Source organism: Petromyzon marinus (genome assembly GCF_048934315.1).
Source record: "Petromyzon marinus isolate PM22_M1 ecotype Great Lakes invasive population chromosome 75 unlocalized genomic scaffold, UKy_Petmar_22M1.pri1.0 chr75_unloc.4, whole genome shotgun sequence".
In the NCBI taxonomy this organism is placed as follows: domain Eukaryota; kingdom Metazoa; phylum Chordata; class Hyperoartia; order Petromyzontiformes; family Petromyzontidae; genus Petromyzon; species Petromyzon marinus.
Window position 1 is genome coordinate 216,484 of NW_027422616.1, and position 21,588 is coordinate 238,071.

Below are 21,588 nucleotides of genomic sequence, written 5' to 3' on the forward strand. Positions count from 1 at the left end.
GGGGAGAGATTGTATGGAGATGTGTGTGTGTCTCTGTGTGGTCTCTGGGCTGAGGTGTCTCTGTGTGTCTCTCTCTGTCCTCTCTGTGGTGTGTCTCTGCGTCTCTCTGTGTGTGTCTCTCTGTCTGTCTCTGTCTCTCTGTGTGTGTCTCTGTGTGTCTCTCTGTGTGTGTCTCTGTGTGTGTCTCTCTGTGTGTGTCTCTGTCTCTGTGTGTGTGTCTCTGTGTGTGTCTCTGTGTGTGTCTCTCACTGTCTCTCTCTGTGTGTGTCTCTCTGTGTGTGTCTCTCTGTGTGTGTCTCTCTCTGTGTGTCTCTGTGTCTCTCTGTGTGTGTCTCTCTGTGTGTGTCTCTGTGTGTCTCTCTGTGTGTGTCTCTGTGTCTCTCTGTGTGTGTCTCTCTGTGTGTCTCTCTGTGTGTCTCTCTCTGTCTGTCTCTGTCTCTCTGTGTGTGTCTCTCTGTGTGTGTCTCTCTGTGTGTGTCTCTGTGTGTCTCTGTCTCTGTGTGTGTCTCTCTCTGTGTGTGTCTCTCTGTCTGTCTCTGTCTCTCTGTGTGTGTCTCTCTGTCTGTCTCTGTCTCTCTGTGTGTGTCTCTGTGTGTCTCTCTGTGTGTGTCTCTCTGTGTGTGTCTCTGTGTGTCTCTCACTGTGTCTCTCTCTTTGTGTGTGTCTTTGTGTCCTCTGTGTGTGTGTGTGTCGTTGTGTCTCTGTGTCTCTCTCTCTCTGCGTGTCTCTCTCTGTGTGTGTCTCTCTCTGTCTCTCTGTGTGTGTGTGTCTTTGTGTGTCTGTGTGTCTCTCTCTGTGTGTCTCTCACTGTCTCTCTCTATGTGTGTGTCTTTGTGTCTCTGTGTGTCTGTCTCTCTGTGTGTCTCTCTCTGTGTGTCTCTCTCTGTGTCTCTCTCTGTGTGTCTCTCTCTGTGTCTCTCTCTGTGTGTCTCTCTGTGTGTGTGTCTTTGTGTCTCTGTGTGTCTCTCTGTGTCTCTCTCTCTCTGTGTCTGTGTGTCTCTCTGTGTCTCTCTCTGTGTGCCTCTCTCTGTGTGTCTCTCTGTGCGTGTCTCTCTCTGTCTCTCTCTGTGTGTCTCTCTCTGTCTCTCTCTCTGCGTGTCTCTCACTGTCTCTCTCTCTGTGTGTCTCTCTCTGTGTGTCTCTCTCTGTGTGTCTCTGTGTGTGTCTCTCTCTGTGCGTGTCTCTCTCTGTGTGTCTCTCTCTGTGCGTGTCTCTCACTGTCTCTCTCTGTGTCTCTCTCTGTGTCTATGTGTGTGTCTCTCTCTGTGTGTGTCTCTGTGTGTCTCTGTGTGTGTCTCTCTCTGTGCGTGTCTCTCACTGTCTCTCTCTCTGTGTGTGTGTCTTTGTGTCTCTCTGTGTGTGTCTCTGTGTGTGTCTCTCTCTCTGCGTGTCTCTCACTGTGTGTCTCTCTCTGTGTGTCTTTTGTGAGTGTCTCTCTCTCTGTGCGTCTCTCACTGTCTCTCTCTGTGTGTGTCTCTCTCTGTGTCTCTGTGTGTGTGTCTCTCTGTGTGTCTCTCACTGTCTCTCTCTGTGTGTGTCTCTCTCTCTGTGTGTCTCTGTGTGTGTCTCTGTGTGTGTCTCTCTCTCTGTGTGCGTGTCTCTGTGTCTCTGTGTGTGTCTCTCTCTGTGTCTCTCACTGTCTCTCTCTCTGTGTGTGTCTCTCTCTGTGTCTCTCACTGTCTCTCTCTCTCTGTGTCTCTCACTGTCTCTCTCTCTCTCTGTGTCTCTCTCTGTGTCTCTCTCTGTGTGTCTCTGTGTGTGTCTCTCTCTGTGCGTGTCTCTCTCTCTCTGTGTCTCTCACTGTCTCTCTCTGTGTGTCTCTGTGTGTGTCTCTCTCTCTCTCTCTGTGTCTCTCACTGTCTCTCTCTCTCTGTGTGTCTCTCTCTGTGTGTGTCTCTCACTGTCTCTCTCTCTCTCTGTGTGTCTCTCTGTGTGTCTCTGTGTGTGTCTCTCTCTGTGTGTGTCTCTCACTGTCTCTCTCTCTCTCTGTGTGTCTCTCTGTGTGTCTCTGTGTGTGTCTCTCTCTGTGCGTGTCTCTCACTGTCTCTCTCTCTCTCTGTGTGTCTCTCTGTGTGTCTCTGTGTGTGTCTCTCTCTGTGCGTGTCTCTCACTGTCTCTCTCTCTCTCTGTGTGTGTGTGCGCGCCACACAGTACCAGATCTTCATTCCCATGGTAGGCAAGGTTTTGGCGAAGCACCGCATCACCCACCAGCGCTACGACATCCTCATCTGCCGCATCGTCAAGGTAACGGCTGCACAGATGACGGCAGAGGGCACCAACACGGAGCGTCTTGACCGGGCCGATGAAGGCGGATGTTGTGGAGCACGCTCGCTCACTCAGCTACTCGCTCAGCTACTCGCTCAGCTACTCACTCAGATAATTACTCAGATACTTACTCAGCTACTCGCTCAGTTACTCGCTCAGATGCTCGCTCAGATGCTCGCTCAGATACTCACTCAGCTACTTACTCAGATACTTACTCAGCTACTCGCTCAGCTACTCACTCAGATAATTACTCAGATACTTACTCAGCTACTCACTCAGCTACTCACTCGCTCAGCTACTCGCTCAGCTACTCACTCAGCTACTCGCTCAGCTACTCACTCACTCAGATACTTACTCAGCTACTCACTCAGCTACTCGCTCAGCTACTCACTCAGCTACTCGCTCAGATACTCGCTCAGCTACTCGCTCAGCTACTCAGCTACTCACTCAGCTACTCACTCAGCTACTTACTCAGCTACTCACTCAGCTACTCGCTCAGCTACTCACTCAGATACTCGCTCAGATACTCGCTCAGCTACTCAGCTACACACTCAGCTACTCAAACGCTCACTCAGCTACTCACTCAGCTACTCGCTCAGCTACTCACTCAGCTACTCGCTCAGATACTCGCTCAGCTACTCGCTCAGCTACTCAGCTACTCACTCAGCTACTCACTCAGCTACTTACTCAGCTACTCACTCAGCTACTCGCTCAGCTACTCACTCAGATACTCGCTCAGATACTCGCTCAGCTACTCAGCTACACACTCAGCTACTCAAACGCTCACTCAGCTACTCACTCAGCTACTCACTCAGATACTCACTCAGCTACTCACTCAGCTACTCACTCAGCTACTCGCTCAGATACTCGCTCAGCTACTCGCTCAGCTACTCAGCTACACACTCAGCTACTCACTCAGCCACTCACTCAGCTACTCACTCAGCTACTCACTCAGCTACTCACTCAGATACTTACTCAGCTACTCACTCAGCTACTCGCTCAGCTACTCACTCAGATACTCGCTCAGATACTCGCTCAGCTACTCAGCTACACACTCAACTACTCAAACGCTCACTCAGCTACTCGCTCAGCTACTCACTCGCTCACTCAGCTACTCACTCAGATACTTACTCAGCTACTCACTCAGCTACTCACTCGCTCACTCAGCTACTCGCTCAGCTACTCACATGCTCACTCAGCTACTCGCTCAGCTACTCACTCAGCTACTCACATGCTCACTCAGCTACCCGCTCAGCTACTCGCTCAGCTACTCGCTCAGATACTCACCCAGCTACTCACTCAGCTACTCGCTCAGCTACTCGCTCAGCTACTCTTTCAGCTACTCACTCAGCTACTCACTCAGCTACTCACTCGCTCACTCAGCTACTCGCTCAGCTACTCACACGCTCACTCAGCTACTCGCTCAGCTACTCACTCAGCTACTCACACGCTCACTCAGCTACTCACTCAGCTACTCGCTCAGCTACTCGCTCAGCTACTCACCCAGGTACTCACACGCTCAATCAGCTACTCAGCTACTCACTCAGCTACTCGCTCAGCTACTCGCTCAGCTACTCACTTGCTCACTCAGCTACTCACTCAGCTACTCAGACGCTCACTGAGCTACTCACTCAGCTACTCACTCAGCTACTCACACGCTCAATCAGCTACTCACTCAGCTACTCGCTCAGCTACTCACTCAGCTACTCACACAGCTGCTACTCACTCAGCTACTCACTCAGATACTCGCTCAGCTACTCACTCACTCAGATACTTACTCAGCTACTCACTCAGCTACTCGCTCAGCTACTCACTCAGCTACTCGCTCAGATACTCGCTCAGCTAATCGCTCAGCTACTCAGCTACACACTCAGCTACTCAAACGCTCACTCAGCTACTCACTCAGCTACTCACTCAGCTACTCGCTCAGCTACTCGGCTACACACTCAGCTACTCAAATGCTCACTCAGCTACTCGCTCAGCTACTCGCTCAGCTACTCACACACTCACTCAGCTACTCGCTCAGCTACTCACTTAGCTACTCACATGCTCACTCAGCTACTTGCTCATCTACTCGCTCAGCTACTCGCTCAGATACTCACCCAGCTACTCACTCAGCTACTCGCTCAGCTACTCGCTCAGCTACTCATTCAGCTAATAACTCAGCTACTTACTCAGCTACTCACATGCTCACCCAGCTACTCACTCAGCTACTCGCTCAGCTACTCGCTCAGCTACTCATTCAGCTACTCACTCAGTTACTCACTCAGCTACTCACTCGCTCACTCAGCTACTCACGCTCACTCAGCTACTCACTCAGCTACTCACTCAGCTACTCACGCTCACTCAGCTACTCGCCCAGCTACTCGCTCAGCTACTCGCTCAGCTACTCATTCAGCTACTCACTCAGCTACTCACTCAGATGCTCACTCAGATACGCACTTTCTCACGCTGTGTCTCTCTGTGAGCCTCTCTGTGAGTCTCTCTGTGAGTCTCTCTCTGTGAGTCTCTCTCTGTGTGAGTCTCTCTGTGTGTCTCTCTGTGTGAGTCTCTCCGTGAGTCTTTCTGTGAGTCTCTCTCAGTCTCTCTGTGAGTCTCTCTGTGAGTCTCTCTGTGAGTCTCTCTGTGTGAGTCTCTCTGTGAGTCTCTCTGTGAGGCTCTCTGTGTGAGTCTCTCTCTGTGAGTCTCTCTAAGTCTCTCTCTGTGAGTCTCTCTCTGTGAGACTCTCTCTCTCTGAGTCTCTGTGAGTCTCTGTGAGTCTCTCTGTGAGTCTCTCTCTATGAGTCTCTGTGAGTCTCTCTCTGTGAGTCTCTCTGTGAGTCTCTCTGTGAGTCTCTCTGCGAGTCTCTTCCTGCGAGTCTCTCTGCGAGTCTCTTCCTGCGAGTCTCTCTGTGAGTCTCTCTGTGAGTCTCTCTCTGTAAGTCTCTGTGAGTCTGTCTCTGCGAGTCTCTCTCTGTGAGTCTCTGCGAGTCTCTCTGCGAGCCTCTCTCTGTGAGTCTCTGCGAGTCTCTCTCTGTGAGTCTCTGTGAGTCTCTCTGTGAGTCTCTCTCTCTGAGTCTCTCTCTCTGAGTCTCTCTCTCTGAGTCTCTCTCTGTGAGTGAGCCTCTCTGCGAGTCTTTCTCTGTGAGGCTCTCTCTGTGAGTCTCTGTGAGTCTCTCTCTGTGAGTCTCTCTCTGTGAGTCTCTCTCTGTGAGTCTCTCTCTCTCTGTGAGTCTCTCTCTCTCTGTGAGTTCTCTCTCTGTGAGTTCTCCCTCTCTGTGAGTCTCTGCGAGTATCTCTCTGTGAGTCTCTCTCTGTGAGTCTCTCTCTGTGAGTCACTCTCTGTGAGTCTCTCTGTGAGTATCTCCCTCTCTGCGAGTCTCTCTCTGTGAGTCTCTCTGTGTGAGTCTCTCTGTGAGTCTCTCTCTGTGAGTCTCTCTGTGTGAGTCTCTCTGTGAGTCTCTCTCTCTCTCTCTCTGTGAGTCTCTCTCTGCGAGTCTCTCTCTGCGAGTCTCTCTCTGCGAGTCTCTCTGTGAGTCTCGTCTCTGTGAGTCTCTCTCTGTGAGTCTCTGCGAGTCTCTCTCTGTAAGTCTCTCTCTGTGAGTCTCTCTCTCTCTCTGTGAGTCTCTCTGCGAGTCTCTCTGCGAGTCTCTCTGTGAGTCTCTCTCTCTCTGTGAGTCTCTCTGTGAGTCTCTCTCTCTCTGTGAGTCTCTCTCTCTCTCTGCGAGTCTCTCTCTGTGAGACTCTCTGCGAGTCTCTCTGTGAGTCTCTCTCTCTCTGTGAGTCTCTCTCTCTCTGTGAGTCTCTCTGTGAGTCTCTCTCTCTCTGTGAGTCTCTCTCTGTGAGACTCTCTGTGAGTCTCTCTCTGTGAGTCTCTCTGTGAGTCTCTCTCTCTCTGCGAGTCTCTCTCTGTGAGACTCTCTGTGAGTCTCTCTCTGTGAGTCTCTCTGTGAGTCTCTCTCTCTCTGCGAGTCTCTCTCTGTGAGACTCTCTGTGAGTCTCTCTCTGCGAGTCTCTCTCTGTGAGTCTCTCTGTGAGTCTCTCTCTCTCTGCGAGTCTCTCTCTGCGAGTCTCTCTGTGAGTCTCTCTCTCTCTCTGTCTGCGAGTCTCTCCCTGCGAGCCTCACCCTGCGAGTGCTGCGTGTTCGTAGGGCAGCACTCTGGCCGAGGAGGAGGAGGAGGATCCCCTGCTGCTGCTGGTGCTCCGCCACCAGCGCTTGGGCAAGGCCAACCAGGGAGAGAGCGGTGCCGGGCTGGCCCTCGACGCTGGGCCCATGAAGAAGATGCACGTGAGCACGGCCAACCTGCAGAAGGTGCGTGGGTGGGCGGGTGGGTGGGTGAGTGGGTGGGTGGGTGGGTGAGTGGGTGGGTGGGTGGGTGAGTGGGTGGGTGGGTGGGTGAGTGGGTGGGTGGGTGGGTGAGTGGGTGGGTGGGTGAGCGGGTGGGTGAGTGGGTGAGTGGGTGGGTGGGTGAGTGGGTGGGTGAGTGGGTGGGTGGGTGGGTGAGTGGGTGGGTGAGTGAGTGGGTGGGTGGGTGAGTGGGTGGGTGAGTGGGTGAGTGGGTGGGTGAGTGGGTGAGCGGGTGGGTGGGTGGGTGGGTGGGTGGGTGAGTGAGTGAGTGGGTGGGTGGGTGGGTGGGTGAGTGAGTGAGTGGGTGGGTGAGTGGCTGGGTGAGTGAGTGAGTGGGTGAGTGAGTGAGTGAGTGGGTGAGTGGGTGACTGAGTGGCTGAGTGAGTGAGTTGTGAGTGGTTGAGTGAGTGAGTGACTGAGTGGCTGAGTGAGTGAGTGACTGAGTGAGTGGCTGAGTGAGTTTCTGAGTTAGTGAGTGAGTGGCTGAGTGAGTGAGTTGTGAGTTAGTGAGTGAGTGGCTGAGTGAGTGAGTTGTGAGTGGCTGAGTGAGTGGCTGAGTTAGTGAGTGAGTGGCTGAGTTAGTGAGTGAGTGGCTGAGTTAGTGAGTGAGTGGCTGAGTGAGTGAGTGAGTGGCTGAGTGAGTGACTGAGTAGCTGAGTTAGTGAATGAGTGGCTGAGTTAGTGAGTGAGTGACTGAGTGAGTGACTGAGTGACTGAGTGGCTGAGTTAGTGAGTGAGTGGCTGAGTAAGTGGCTGAGTGGCTGAGTGACTGAGTGAGTGGCTGAGCAACTGAGTGGCTGAGCGACTGAGTGGTTGTGGGTGTGTGGGTGAGTGAGTTTGGTGGCTGAGTGAGTGGCTAACTGAGTGAATGACTGAGTGGGTGTGTGAGCTGCTGAGTGAGTGGCTGATTGAGTGAATGAGTGGCTGAGTAAATGGCTGACTGAGTGGCTGAGTGAATGGGTGGTTGATTGACTGAGTGGCTCGTTGGGTTTGTGGGCGAGTGAGGTGGGTGGCTGAGTAAGTGGCTGAGTGAGTGAATGAGTGACTGAGTGGCTGAGTGACTGAGTGAGTGAGTTGTGCTGCTGAGTGAGTGTCTGATTGAGTGAATGAGTGTCTGAGTAAGTGGCTGAGTGAGTGGGTGGTTGAGTGGGTGAGTGAGGTGGGTGGGTGAGTGAATGAGTGGCTGATTGAGTGAATGAGTGGCTGATTGAGTGGCTGAGTGAGTGAGTGACTGAGTGGCTTAGTGGCAGAGTGAATGAGTGAATGAGTGAGTGAATGAGTGGCTGAGTGAGTGAATGACTGAGTGAGTGTGTGAGTGACTGAGTGAGCTGCTGAGTGAGTGTCTGATTGAGTGAATGAGTTGCTGAGTGAGCGGCTGAGTGAGTGGCTAACTGAGTGACTGACTGAGTGGGTGTGTGAGTGGGTGTGTGAGCTGCTGAGTGAGTGTCTGATTGAGTGAATGAGTGTCTGAGTAAGTGGCTTGTTGAGTGGCTGAGTGGCTGAGTGGGTGTGTGGGTGAGTGAGGTGGGTGGGTGGCTGAGTGAGTGAGTGACTGAGTCAGTTGTGAGTGGCTGAGTGAGTTGTGAGTGGCTGAGTGAGTGATTGAGTGAGTGGCTGAGTGAGTGACTGAGTGGCTGAGTGAGTGACTGAGTGACTGAGTGGCTGAGTTAGTGAGTGAGTGGCTGAGTGACTGAGTGAGTGAGTTGTGAGTTGCTGAGTGAGTGGGTGACTGAGTAAGTGACTGTGACTGAGTGGCTTAGTGGCTGAGTGACTGAGTGAATTGTGAGTGGCTGGGTGAGTAGCTGGGTGAGTGGCTGAGTGAGTGAATGAGTGAGTGGTTGAGTGAGTGGCTGAGTGAGTGAATGAGTGAGTGAATGAGTGAGCGACTGAGTGGCTGAGTGGGTGTGTGGGTGAATGAGGTGGGTGGCTGAGTGGCTAACTGAGTGAATGACTGAGTGGGTGTGTGAGTGGGTGTGTGAGCTGCTGAGTGAGTGTCTGATTGAGTGAATGAGTGGCTGAGTAAGTGGCTGAGTGAGTGGCTGGTTGAGTGGCTGAGTGGGTGGGTGTGTGGGTGAGTGAGGTGGGTGGGTGGCTGAGTGAGTGGCTGATTGAGTGAATGAGTGGCTGAGTGAGTGAGTGACTGAGTGGCTGAGTGAATGAGTGGCTGAGTGAGTGAATGAGTGGCTGAGTAAGTGGCTGAGTGAGTGGCTGAGTGGGTGTGTGGGTGAGTGAGGTGGGTGGGTGGCTGAGTGAGTGGCTGATTGAGCGAATGAGTGGCTGAGTAAATCGCTGAGTGAGTGGGTGGTTGAGTGGGTGAGTGAGGTGGGTGGGTGAGTGAATGAGTGGCTGATTGAGTGAATGAGTGGCTGAGTGAGTGAGTGACTGAGTGGCTTAGTGGCAGAGTGAATGAGTGAGTGAATGAGTGGCTGAGTGAGTGAATGACTGAGTGAGTGTGTGAGTGACTGAGTGAGCTGCTGAGTGAGTGTCTGATTGAGTGAATGAGTTGCTGAGTGAGCGGCTGAGTGAGTGGCTAACTGAGTGAATGACTGAGTGGGTGTGTGAGTGGGTGTGTGAGCTGCTGAGTGAGTGTCTGATTGAGTGAATGAGTGTCTGAGTAAGTGGCTGAGTGAGTCGGTGGTTGAGTGGCAGAGTGGCTGAGTGGGTGGGTGTGTGGGTGAGTGAGGTGGGTGGGTGGCTGAGTGAGTGGCTGATTGAGTGAATGAGTGGCTGAGTGAGTGAGTGACTGAGTGGCTGAGTGAATGAGTGGCTGAGTGAGTGAATGAGTGGCTGAGTAAGTGGCTGAGTGAGTGGCTGAGTGGGTGTGTGGGTGAGTGAGGTGGGTGGGTGGCTGAGTGAGTGGCTGATTGAGCGAATGAGTGGCTGAGTAAATCGCTGAGTGAGTGGGTGGTTGAGTGGGTGAGTGAGGTGGGTGGGTGAGTGAATGAGTGGCTGATTGAGTGAATGAGTGGCTGAGTGAGTGAGTGACTGAGTGGCTTAGTGGCAGAGTGAATGAGTGAGTGAATGAGTGGCTGAGTGAGTGAATGACTGAGTGAGTGTGTGAGTGACTGAGTGAGCTGCTGAGTGAGTGTCTGATTGAGTGAATGAGTTGCTGAGTGAGCGGCTGAGTGAGTGGCTAACTGAGTGAATGACTGAGTGGGTGTGTGAGTGGGTGTGTGAGCTGCTGAGTGAGTGTCTGATTGAGTGAATGAGTGTCTGAGTAAGTGGCTGAGTGAGTCGGTGGTTGAGTGGCAGAGTGGCTGAGTGGGTGGGTGTGTGGGTGAGTGAGGTGGGTGGGTGGCTGAGTGAGTGGCTGATTGAGTGAATGAGTGGCTGAGTGAGTGAGTGACTGAGTGGCGTAGTGGCTGAGTGAATGAGTGAATGAGTGGCTGAGTGAGTGAATGAGTGGCTGAGTGAGTGGCTAACTGAGTGAATGACTGAGTGAGTGAGTGTGTGAGTGACTGAGTGAGCTGCTGAGTGAGTGGCTGATTGAGTGAATGAGTTGCTGAGTGAGCGGCTGAGTGAGTGGCTAACTGAGTGGGTGTGTGAGTGGGTGTGTGAGCTGTTGTGTGAGTGTCTGATTGAGTGAATGAGTGGCTGAGTAAGTGGCTGAGTGAGTGGCTGGTTGAGTGGCTGAGTGGGTGTGTGGGCGAGGAGGTGGGTGGGTGGCTGAGTGAGTGGCTGATTGAGTGGCTGAGTGACTGAGTGAATGAGTGGCTGAGTGAGTGGTTAACTGAGTGAATGACTGAGTGGGTGTGTGAGTGACTGAGTGAGCTGCTGAGTGAGTGGCTGATTGAGTGAATGAGTTGCTGAATGCGTGGCTGAGAAAGCGGATGAGTGAGCGGCTGAGCGACTGAGTGGCTGAGTGAGTGTGTGGGTGATTGAGGTGGGTGGCTGAGTAAGTGGCTAACTGAGTGAATGACTGAGTGTGTGTGAGCTGCCAAGTGAGTGGCTGATTAAATCGCTGAGTGAGTGGGTGGTTGAGTGGCTGAGTGACTGAGTAGCTCAGTGGGTGAGTGGCTGAGTGGGTGTGTGGGTGAGTGAGTTGGGTGGGTGGCTGAGTGAGTGGCTGATTGAGTGGGTGAGTGAGTGACTGAGTGGCTTAGTGGCTGAGTGACTGTGTGGCTGAGTGAGTGGCTGAGTAAGTGGCTGAGTGAGTGGGTGGTTGTGTGGCTGAGTGGCTGAGTGGGTGTGTGGCTGAGTGAGTGGCTGATTGAGTGAATGAGTGGCTGAGTGATTGGCTGATTGATTGAATGAGTGGCTGAGTGAGTGGGTGAGTGTCCGAGTGGCTTAGTGGCTGAGTGACTGAGTGGCTGAGTGAGTGATTGAGTGAGTGGGTGGTTGAGTGGCTGAGTGACTTTGTGGCTGAGTGAGTGGGTGAGTGAGTGTCCGAGTGAGTGAGTGGCTGAGTGATTGAGTGGCTGGGTGAGTGAGTGGCTGAGTGAGTGGGTGGTTGAGTGGCTGAGTGGCTGAGTGGGTGTGTGGGTGAGTGGCTGAGTGGGTGTGTGGCTGAGTGAGTGATTGAGTGGCTGAGTGGCTGGGTGAGTGAGCGGGTGTGTGGCTGATTGAGTGACCGAGTGAGTGAGTGACCGAGTGAGTGAGTGACTGAGTGAGTGACTGAGTGTCTGACTGAGTGGCTGATTGAGTGATTGAATGGCTGGGTGAGTGGGTGAGTTAGTGACCGAGTGAGTGGCTGAGTGGGTGTGTGGGTGACCGAGTGACCGAGTGATTGAGTGGCTGAGTGGGTGTGTGGCTGAGTGAGTGACCGAGTGACCGAGTGACCGAGTGATTGAGTGGCTGAGTGGGTGTGTGGCTGATTGAGTGAATGAGTGGCTGGGTGAGTGGGTGAGTGGCTGAGTGAGTGAGTGAGTAGCTGAGTGGGTGAGTGGCTGAGTGAGTGACTGAGTGAGTGAGTGAGTGGCTGGCTGAGTGGGTGTGTGGGTGAGTGAGTGACTGAGTGAGTGAGTGAGTGGCTGGCTGAGTGGGTGTGTGGCTGAGTGAGTGACCGAGTGATTGTCGTCTCTCTGTGTCTGTGTGCAGGCGTGGGGAGCTGCTCGTCGTGTCTCCAAGGACGACTGGATGGAGTGGCTGAGACGTCTCAGTGTGGAGCTGCTCAAGGAGTCTCCCTCCCCGGCGCTGCGATCCTGCTGGACCCTCGCCCAGTCGTACACCCCCCTAGCACGGTTAGCAGGGCCATCGAGAACCCACGCACAGACACACACACACAGACACACACACACACACAGACACACACACACAGAGACACACACACAGACACAGACACACACACAGACACACACACACAGACACACACACACAGACACACACACAGACACACACGCACAGACACACACACTCACTCACACAGACACACACAGACACACAGACACTCAAACAGACACACAGACACACACAGACACACACACAGACACACAGACACAGACACACAGACACAGACACTCACAGACACACACACACACAGACACTCACACACTCACACAGACACACACATAGCCACACAGACTCACACAGACACTCACACAGACACTCACACACACACACAGACACTCACACACACACACAGACACACACACAGACACTCACACACACACACAGACACACACAGACACACAGACACTCACACAGACACTCACACACTCACACAGACACACAGACACTCACACAGACAGACACTCACAGACACACACACAGACACACACATAGCCACACAGACTCACACAGACACTCACACAGACACACACACACAGACACACACACACAGACACACACAGACACACACAGACACACAGCCACACAGACACTCACACAGACACACACACAGCCACACAGACATACACACAGACACACACACACAGACACTCACAGACACACACAGACACACAGCCACACAGACACTCACACAGACACTCACACAGACACTCACACAGACACACTCACACAGACACATAGCCACACAGACACTCACACAGACACTCACACACACAGCCACACACACACACAGACACTCACACACACAGACACTCACAGACACAGACACTCACAGACACACACAGACACACAGCCACACAGACACTCACACAGACACACAGACATACACACAGACATACACACAGACACAGACACACAGCCACACAGACACTCACACAGACACACTCACACAGACACATAGCCACACAGACACTCACACAGACACTCACACAGACACTCACACACACAGCCACACACACACAGCCACACACACACAGCCACACACACACAGCCACACACACACAGCCACACACACACAGCCACACACACACAGCCACACACACACAGCCACACACACACAGCCACACACACACAGCCACACACACACAGCCACACACACACAGCCACACACACACAGCCACACACACACAGCCACACACAGACACTCACACAGACACTCACACACACAGCCACACACACACACAGCCACACACACACACAGCCACACACACACACAGCCACACAAAGATCCCCCGTATAGCCTTAACAGACTGTAGGGGCAAGTGCTGTTAGCGAGCACCAATGAAGGCCGGATCGGTACACGAGGGGGTGGGTGGCCAGCACCACGCCCGACCGCCTTTGTCTCCCTAGTGGCAATGTTTACACACCGCACCAGGTACTCATTTGAGGCTGAGTCGACCTAGGGGAGGCCCGGGACCGGTTCAGATAATCGTCACTGGTGTTGGCCGTGAGCGGGAATCGAACCCGGGTCGCCAGGTTCATAGCGCAGCGCGCTAACCGCTACACTACCGCTCCCCACAGACACACACACAGACACTCACAGACACACTCACAGGCACACACACAGACACACACACTGACACACACACAGACACTCACAGACACACACTCACAGACACTCACACGCACAGACACTCACACGCACAGACATTCACATACACACAGCCACACACACACACAGACACTCACACAGACACACACACACAGACACTCACACACACAGCCACACACAGCCACACACAGACACTCACACAGACACACACACAGACACACAGCCACACACACACAGACACACACAGACACACACACACACAGACACACACAGCCACACAAAGACACTCACACACACACACACAGCCACACACAGACACTCACACACAGACACTCACACAGACACTCACACAGACACTCACACACGCACAGACACTCACACGCACAGACACTCACACACACACAAAGATAAAGATAAAGATCCCCCGTATAGCCTTAACAGACTGTAGGGGCAAGTGCTGTTAGCGAGCACCTATGAAGGCCGGAACGGTACACGAGGGGGTGGGTGGCCAGCACCACGCCCGACCGCCTTTGTCTCCCTAGTGGCAATGTTTACACACCGCACCAGGTACTCATTTGAGGCTGAGTCGACCTAGGGGAAGCCCTGGACCGGTTCAGATAATCGTCACTGGTGTTGGCCGTGAGCGGGAATCGAACCCGGGTCGCCAGGTTCATAGCGCAGCACGCTAACCGCTACACTATCGCTCCCCACACACACACAGACACACACACAGACACTCACAGACACACTCACAGACACAGACACACACACAGACACACACACAGACACTCACAGACACTCACAGACACAGACACACACACAGACACTCACAGACACACACTCGCAGACACTCACACGCACAGACACTCACATACACACAGCCACACACACACACAGCCACACACAGCCACACACAGACACTCACACAGACACACAGCCACACACACACAGACACACACAGACACACACACAGACACACACACAGACACTCACACACAGACACACACACAGACACACACACAGACACACACACAGACACACACACACAGACACACACACACAGACACACACACAGACACTCACACACAGACACTCACACACAGACACTCACACACACACACAGACACACACAGACACACAGACACTCAAACAGACACACAGACACACACAGACACACACACAGACACACAGACACACAGACACAGACACTCACAGACACACACACACACAGACACTCACACACTCACACAGACACACACATAGCCACACAGACTCACACAGACACTCACACAGACACTCACACACACACACAGACACACACACACACAGACACACACACACTCACACAGACACACAGACACTCACACAGACAGACACTCACAGACACACACACAGACACACACATAGCCACACACACAGACACACACATAGCCACACAGACTCACACAGACACTCACACAGACACACACACACAGACACACACACACAGACACACACAGACACACACAGACACACAGCCACACAGACACTCACACAGACACACACACAGCCACACAGACATACACACAGACACACACACACAGACACTCACAGACACACACAGACACACAGCCACACAGACACTCACACAGACACTCACACAGACACTCACACAGACACACTCACACAGACACATAGCCACACAGACACTCACACAGACACTCACACACACAGCCACACACACACACAGACACTCACACACACAGACACTCACAGACACAGACACTCACAGACACACACAGACACACAGCCACACAGACACTCACACAGACACACAGACATACACACAGACATACACACAGACACAGACACACAGCCACACAGACACTCACACAGACACTCACACAGACACACTCACACAGACACATAGCCACACAGACACATAGCCACACAGACACTCACACAGACACTCACACACACAGCCACACACACACAGCCACACACACACAGCCACACACACACAGCCACACACACACAGCCACACACACACAGCCACACACACACAGCCACACACAGACACACACACAGCCACACACACACAGCCACACACACACACAGACACACACACACACAGCCACACACACACACAGCCACACACACACACAGCCACACAAAGATCCCCCGCATAGCCTTAACAGACTGTAGGGGCAAGTGCTGTTAGCGAGCACCAATGAAGGCCGGATCGGTACACGAGGGGGTGGGTGGCCAGCACCACGCCCGACCGCCTTTGTCTCCCTAGTGGCAATGTTTACACACCGCACCAGGTACTCATTTGAGGCTGAGTCGACCTAGGGGAGGCCCGGGACCGGTTCAGATAATCGTCACTGGTGTTGGCCGTGAGCGGGAATCGAACCCGGGTCGCCAGGTTCATAGCGCAGCGCGCTAACCGCTACACTACCGCTCCCCACAGACACACACACAGACACTCACAGACACACTCACAGGCACACACACAGACACACACACTGACACACACACAGACACTCACAGACACACACTCACAGACACTCACACGCACAGACACTCACACGCACAGACATTCACATACACACAGCCACACACACACACAGACACTCACACAGACACACACACACAGACACTCACACACACAGCCACACACAGCCACACACAGACACTCACACAGACACACACACAGACACACAGCCACACACACACAGACACACACAGACACACACACACACAGACACACACAGCCACACAAAGACACTCACACACACACACAGCCACACACAGACACTCACACACAGACACTCACACAGACACTCACACAGACACTCACACACGCACAGACACTCACACGCACAGACACTCACACACACACAAAGATAAAGATAAAGATCCCCCGTATAGCCTTAACAGACTGTAGGGGCAAGTGCTGTTAGCGAGCACCTATGAAGGCCGGAACGGTACACGAGGGGGTGGGTGGCCAGCACCACGCCCGACCGCCTTTGTCTCCCTAGTGGCAATGTTTACACACCGCACCAGGTACTCATTTGAGGCTGAGTCGACCTAGGGGAAGCCCTGGACCGGTTCAGATAATCGTCACTGGTGTTGGCCGTGAGCGGGAATCGAACCCGGGTCGCCAGGTTCATAGCGCAGCACGCTAACCGCTACACTATCGCTCCCCACACACACACAGACACACACACAGACACTCACAGACACACTCACAGACACAGACACACACACAGACACACACACAGACACACACACAGACACTCACAGACACTCACAGACACAGACACACACACAGACACTCACAGACACACACTCGCAGACACTCACACGCACAGACACTCACATACACACAGCCACACACACACACAGCCACACACAGCCACACACAGACACTCACACAGACACACAGCCACACACACACAGACACACACAGACACACACACACAGACACACACACACAGACACACACAGACACACACAGACACTCACACACACACACACAGCCACACACAGACACTCACACACAGCCACACACAGCCACACACAGCCACACACACAGACACACACACAGACACACACACACACAGCCACACACAGACACTCACACACACACAGACACTCACACAGACACTCACACACACACAGACACTCACACAGGCACACACACAGACACACACAGACACTCACACACACAGACACACACAGACACTCACACACACACAGACACACACAGACACTCACACACACACAGACACTCACACACACAGCCACACACACACACAGCCACACACAGATACTCACAGACACTCACACACAGCCACACAAAGACACTCACACACACACAGCCACACACAGACACTCACACACACCCACACACACAGCCACACACACACACAGCCACACACAGACACACACACAACAACAACAACCGCCATTCGCCACTAAGTGTCGGTGACGTCACCACGACGCTTGTGCCAGGCCATTTGCACCTTGAGGCCACGTGAAGTGTCGAACGCCCGCTGGCAGGAGGTCACGGGGCAGACCCAGGTACCACGGGTCGACTGACTGAGATGACTGGCCGGTGCACCACCTGTGCCCCCTACTGTGCCAACCTGCTGTGCTTTAGCCACCCGGTGCTCCGCTCGTTGTTGTGAGCGTCGCTCCTCCGCCCTCCGTTGTTGTTGGAGGGCGACTGCCTTCAACTGCCCAGTAGCGTCCTTCACGAGCCTCCTCCACAGAGGCCGATCTTGACACCGCTGGTACCAGTCATCGGCAAGTCCACTCAGCTCCACATCCTCCTGTACCACATCACTCCATCTCTTCTCTAGCCCGTGCCGTGCCCGTTTAGCCCCCTCGATCCGGCCGAACAAAAGTTGTTTCGGCATGCGGTGGCTGGGCATGCGGGCTACATGACCCAGCCAACGCAGCCTTGCCTGCCGGAGGAGCTCACCGATGGGACCTTGCCCAGATCTTTCAAGGATTTGTGAGCTCCTCACACAATCCAGTCTGGTTAAACCCAGGATGGATCATAGGCAGGGCAGCCTAAATATTTCCAACCGGCGAAGATGCTCCATTAGGGGGGTCCACGTTTCGCAAGCGTAGAGAAGGGAGGGAATGACCGTGGCCGAGAAGACCTGAAGCTTAGTGCGGAGCGACAGACCAGGTAGCTTCCACACAGCGTTACGCAACCGATGAAAAGATATTGCCGCTCGACTGATTCGGAGTGAGACCTCTGCTGTTAAACTGGAGCCGGTCATAAGCACACTGCCCAGGTATGGGAAACTCTCCACTCTCTCCACAACTGCCCCATCACCGATTGGGAGGAGTTGTGGGGGTGGAGTGTCCGATGGTACAAAATACCCAGGCAGGTGCTTAGTTTTGGTGGGGCTGATGGTAAGGCCCCACCTCTTAGTGGCACGCTCCAGTCTCAGCAGCAGCGTCTCCAACTCCTCCTCTGACACCTACACACACACCTTCACACACACACTCACACACTCACCCACACACTCACACACACCTACACACACACACACACACCCCCACACACACCCACACACTCACACACACACTCACACACCCGCACACCCACACACCCACACAAACACCCATACACCCACACACAAACCCACACACACATCCACACACACACACACCCACACACGCACACACCCACACACTCCCACACACTCACACACACACCCACACACTCATACCCACACACACACTCACTAACTCACACACTCACTCCTCCACTTCCCCCCCACACTCTCCCCCCCACACTCCCCCCACACTCCCCCCCACACTCCCCCCCCACACTCCCCCCACTCTCCCCCCCCCCCCACACTCTCCCCCCACACTCCCCCCACCACTCCTCCCCCCACACTCCCACACACACTCCAGGGAGCTGTTCAATGCGGCCTTCCTCTCCTGCTGGTCCGAGCTGGGGGAGCAGCAGCAGGATGAGCTCATCGGCAGCATGGAGCTGGCACTGACCTCCCAGGACATCACGGAGGTCACCCAGACGCTCCTCAACCTCGCCGAGTTCATGGAGCACAGCGACCGGGTAGCCGCCGCTCCCCCAGCCCCGCTCCGCCGGCTGGCTCGCTCGCCGGCTGGCTCACTCAGTCGCTCACTGGATCACTCAGTCGCTCGCCCACTCACTCGCCACTCAGTCGCTCACTCAGTCGCTCACTGGCTCACTCAGTCGCTCACTGCTCACTCAGTCACTCACTCAGTCGCTCACTGGCTCACTCAGTCACTCACTCAGTCGCTCACTGGCTCACTCAGTCGCTCACTCAGTCGCTCACTCAGCCAGTCGCTCACTGGCTCACTCAGTCACTCACTGGCTCACTCAGTCGCTCACTCACCGGCTCGCTCACCAACTCACTCGCTGGCTCACTCACTCAGTCGCTCACCCACTCACCGCCACTCAGTCGCTCACTCAGTCGCTCACTGGCTCACTCAGTCGCTCACTCAGCCAGTCGCTCACTGGCTCACTCAGTCACTCACTGGCTCACTCAGTCGCTCACTCAGCCAGTCACTCGCTCACTCGGTCGCTCACTCAGTCGCTCACTCACTCAGTCACTCACTGGCTCACTCAGTCGCTCACTGGCTCACTCAGTCGCTCACTCAGTCGCTCACCCACTCAGTCGCTCACTCAGTCGCTCACCACTCAGTCGTTCACTCAGCCAGTCGCTCACTGGCTCACTCAGTCGCTCTCTCACTCAGTCGCTCACTCACCGGCTCGCTCACCAACTCACTCGCTGGCTCACTCACTCAGTCGCTCACTCAGTCGCTCACTCAGTCCGCTCACTCACTCAGCCAGTCGCTCTCTCAGCTAGTCGCTCGCTCACTCGGTCGCTCACTCAGTCGCTCACTCACTCAGTCGCTCACTCAGTCGCTCACCACTCAGTCGTTCACTCAGCCAGTCGCTCACTGGCTCACTCAGTTGCTCACTCACTCAGCCAGTCGCTCTCTCAGCTAGTCGCTCGCTCACTCGGTCGCTCACTCAGTCGCTCACTCAGTCACTCACTCAGTCACTCACTCACTCAGTCACTCACTGGCTCACTCAGTCGCTCACTCAGTCGTTCACCACTCACTGGCTCACTCAGTCGCTCACTCAGTCGCTCACTCAGTCCTCAGTCGCTCACTCAGCCAGTCGCTCACTGGCTCACTCAGTCACTCACTCACTCAGCCAGTCGCTCTCTCAGCCAGTCGCTCGCTCACTCGGTCGCTCACTCAGTCACTCAGTCGCTCACTCAGCCAGTCGCTCACTGGCTCACTCAGTCACTCACTCACTCAGCCAGTCGCTCTCTCAGCCAGTCGCTCGCTCACTCGGTCGCTCACCCACTCACTCGCCACTCAGTCGCTCACTCAGTCGCTCACTCACTCACTCGCCACTCAGTCGCTCACTCAGTCGCTCACCACTCAGTCGTTCACTCAGCCAGTCGCTCACTGGCTCACTCAGTCGCTCTCTCACTCAGTCGCTCACTCACCGGCTCGCTCACCAACTCACTCGCTGGCTCACTCACTCAGCCAGTTGCTCACTCAGTCACTCACTCACTCAGCCAGTCGCTCTCTCAGCCAGTCGCTCGCTCACTCAGTCGCTCACTCAGTCACTCACTCACTCAGTCGCTCACTCACTCAGTCACTCGCTCACTCAGTCGCTCACCCACTCACTCGCCACTCAGTCGCTCACTCAGTCGCTCACCACTCAGTCGTTCACTCAGCCAGTCGCTCACTGGCTCACTCAGTCGCTCTCTCACTCAGTCGCTCACTCACCGGCTCGCTCACCAACTCACTCGCTGGCTCACTCACTCAGCCAGTTGCTCACTCAGTCACTCACTCACTCAGCCAGTCGCTCTCTCAGCCAGTCGCTCACTCACTCAGTCGCTCTCTCACTCAGTCACTCGCTCACTCAGTCGCTCACCCACTCACTCGCCACTCAGTCGCTCACTCACTCGCTCACCACTCAGTCGTTCACTCAGCCAGTCGCTCACTGACTCACTCAGTCACTCACTGGCTCACTCAGTCGCTCACTGGCTCACTCAGTCGCTCACTCAGTCGCTCACCCACTCACTCGCCACTCAGTCGCTCACTCAGTCGCTCACCACTCAGTCGTTCACTCAGCCAGTCGCTCACTGGCTCACTCAGTCGCTCACTCACTCAGTCGCTCACTCAGCCAATCGCTCACTCACCGGCTCGCTCACCAACTCGCTCGCTCGCTCACTCAGTCGCTCACTCACTCAGCCAGTCGCTCACTCACTCAGCCAGTTGCTCACTCACCGGCTCGCTCACCAAACTCACTCGCTCGCTCACTCAGTTGCTCACTCACTCGGCCGCTCACTCACTCAGCCAGTCGCTCACTCACCGGCTCGCTCACCAACTCGCTCACTCACTCAGTCGCTCACCCGCTCACTCAGTCGCTCACCCGCTCACTCGCTGGCTCAGTTGCTCACTCACTCACTCAGCCAGTCGCTCACTCACTCAGCCAGTCGCTCACTCACTCAGTCACTCACTCAGCCAGTCGCTCACTCACTCAGCCAGTCGCTCTCTCGCTCAGTCGCTCTCTCGCTCAGTCGCTCCCTCACTCAGCCAGTCGCTCACTCACTCAGCCAGTTGCTCACTCACTCAGTCACTC

At 54.5% G+C, this 21,588-nt stretch overlaps 1 protein-coding gene across 1 annotated transcript in view; it reads left to right on the forward strand.

Annotated features, from left to right (window-relative positions):
• The window catches only part of LOC116937995 (serine/threonine-protein kinase mTOR), a 221,813-nt gene that overhangs the window by 71,128 nt on the left and 129,097 nt on the right, over positions 1 to 21,588 (forward strand). The window contains 4 exon segments of the mRNA XM_076058486.1: positions 1,435 to 2,244; positions 6,395 to 6,556; positions 11,630 to 11,772; positions 18,849 to 19,011. Coding sequence (XP_075914601.1) covers positions 1,435 to 2,244; positions 6,395 to 6,556; positions 11,630 to 11,772; positions 18,849 to 19,011 — 1,278 coding nt within the window.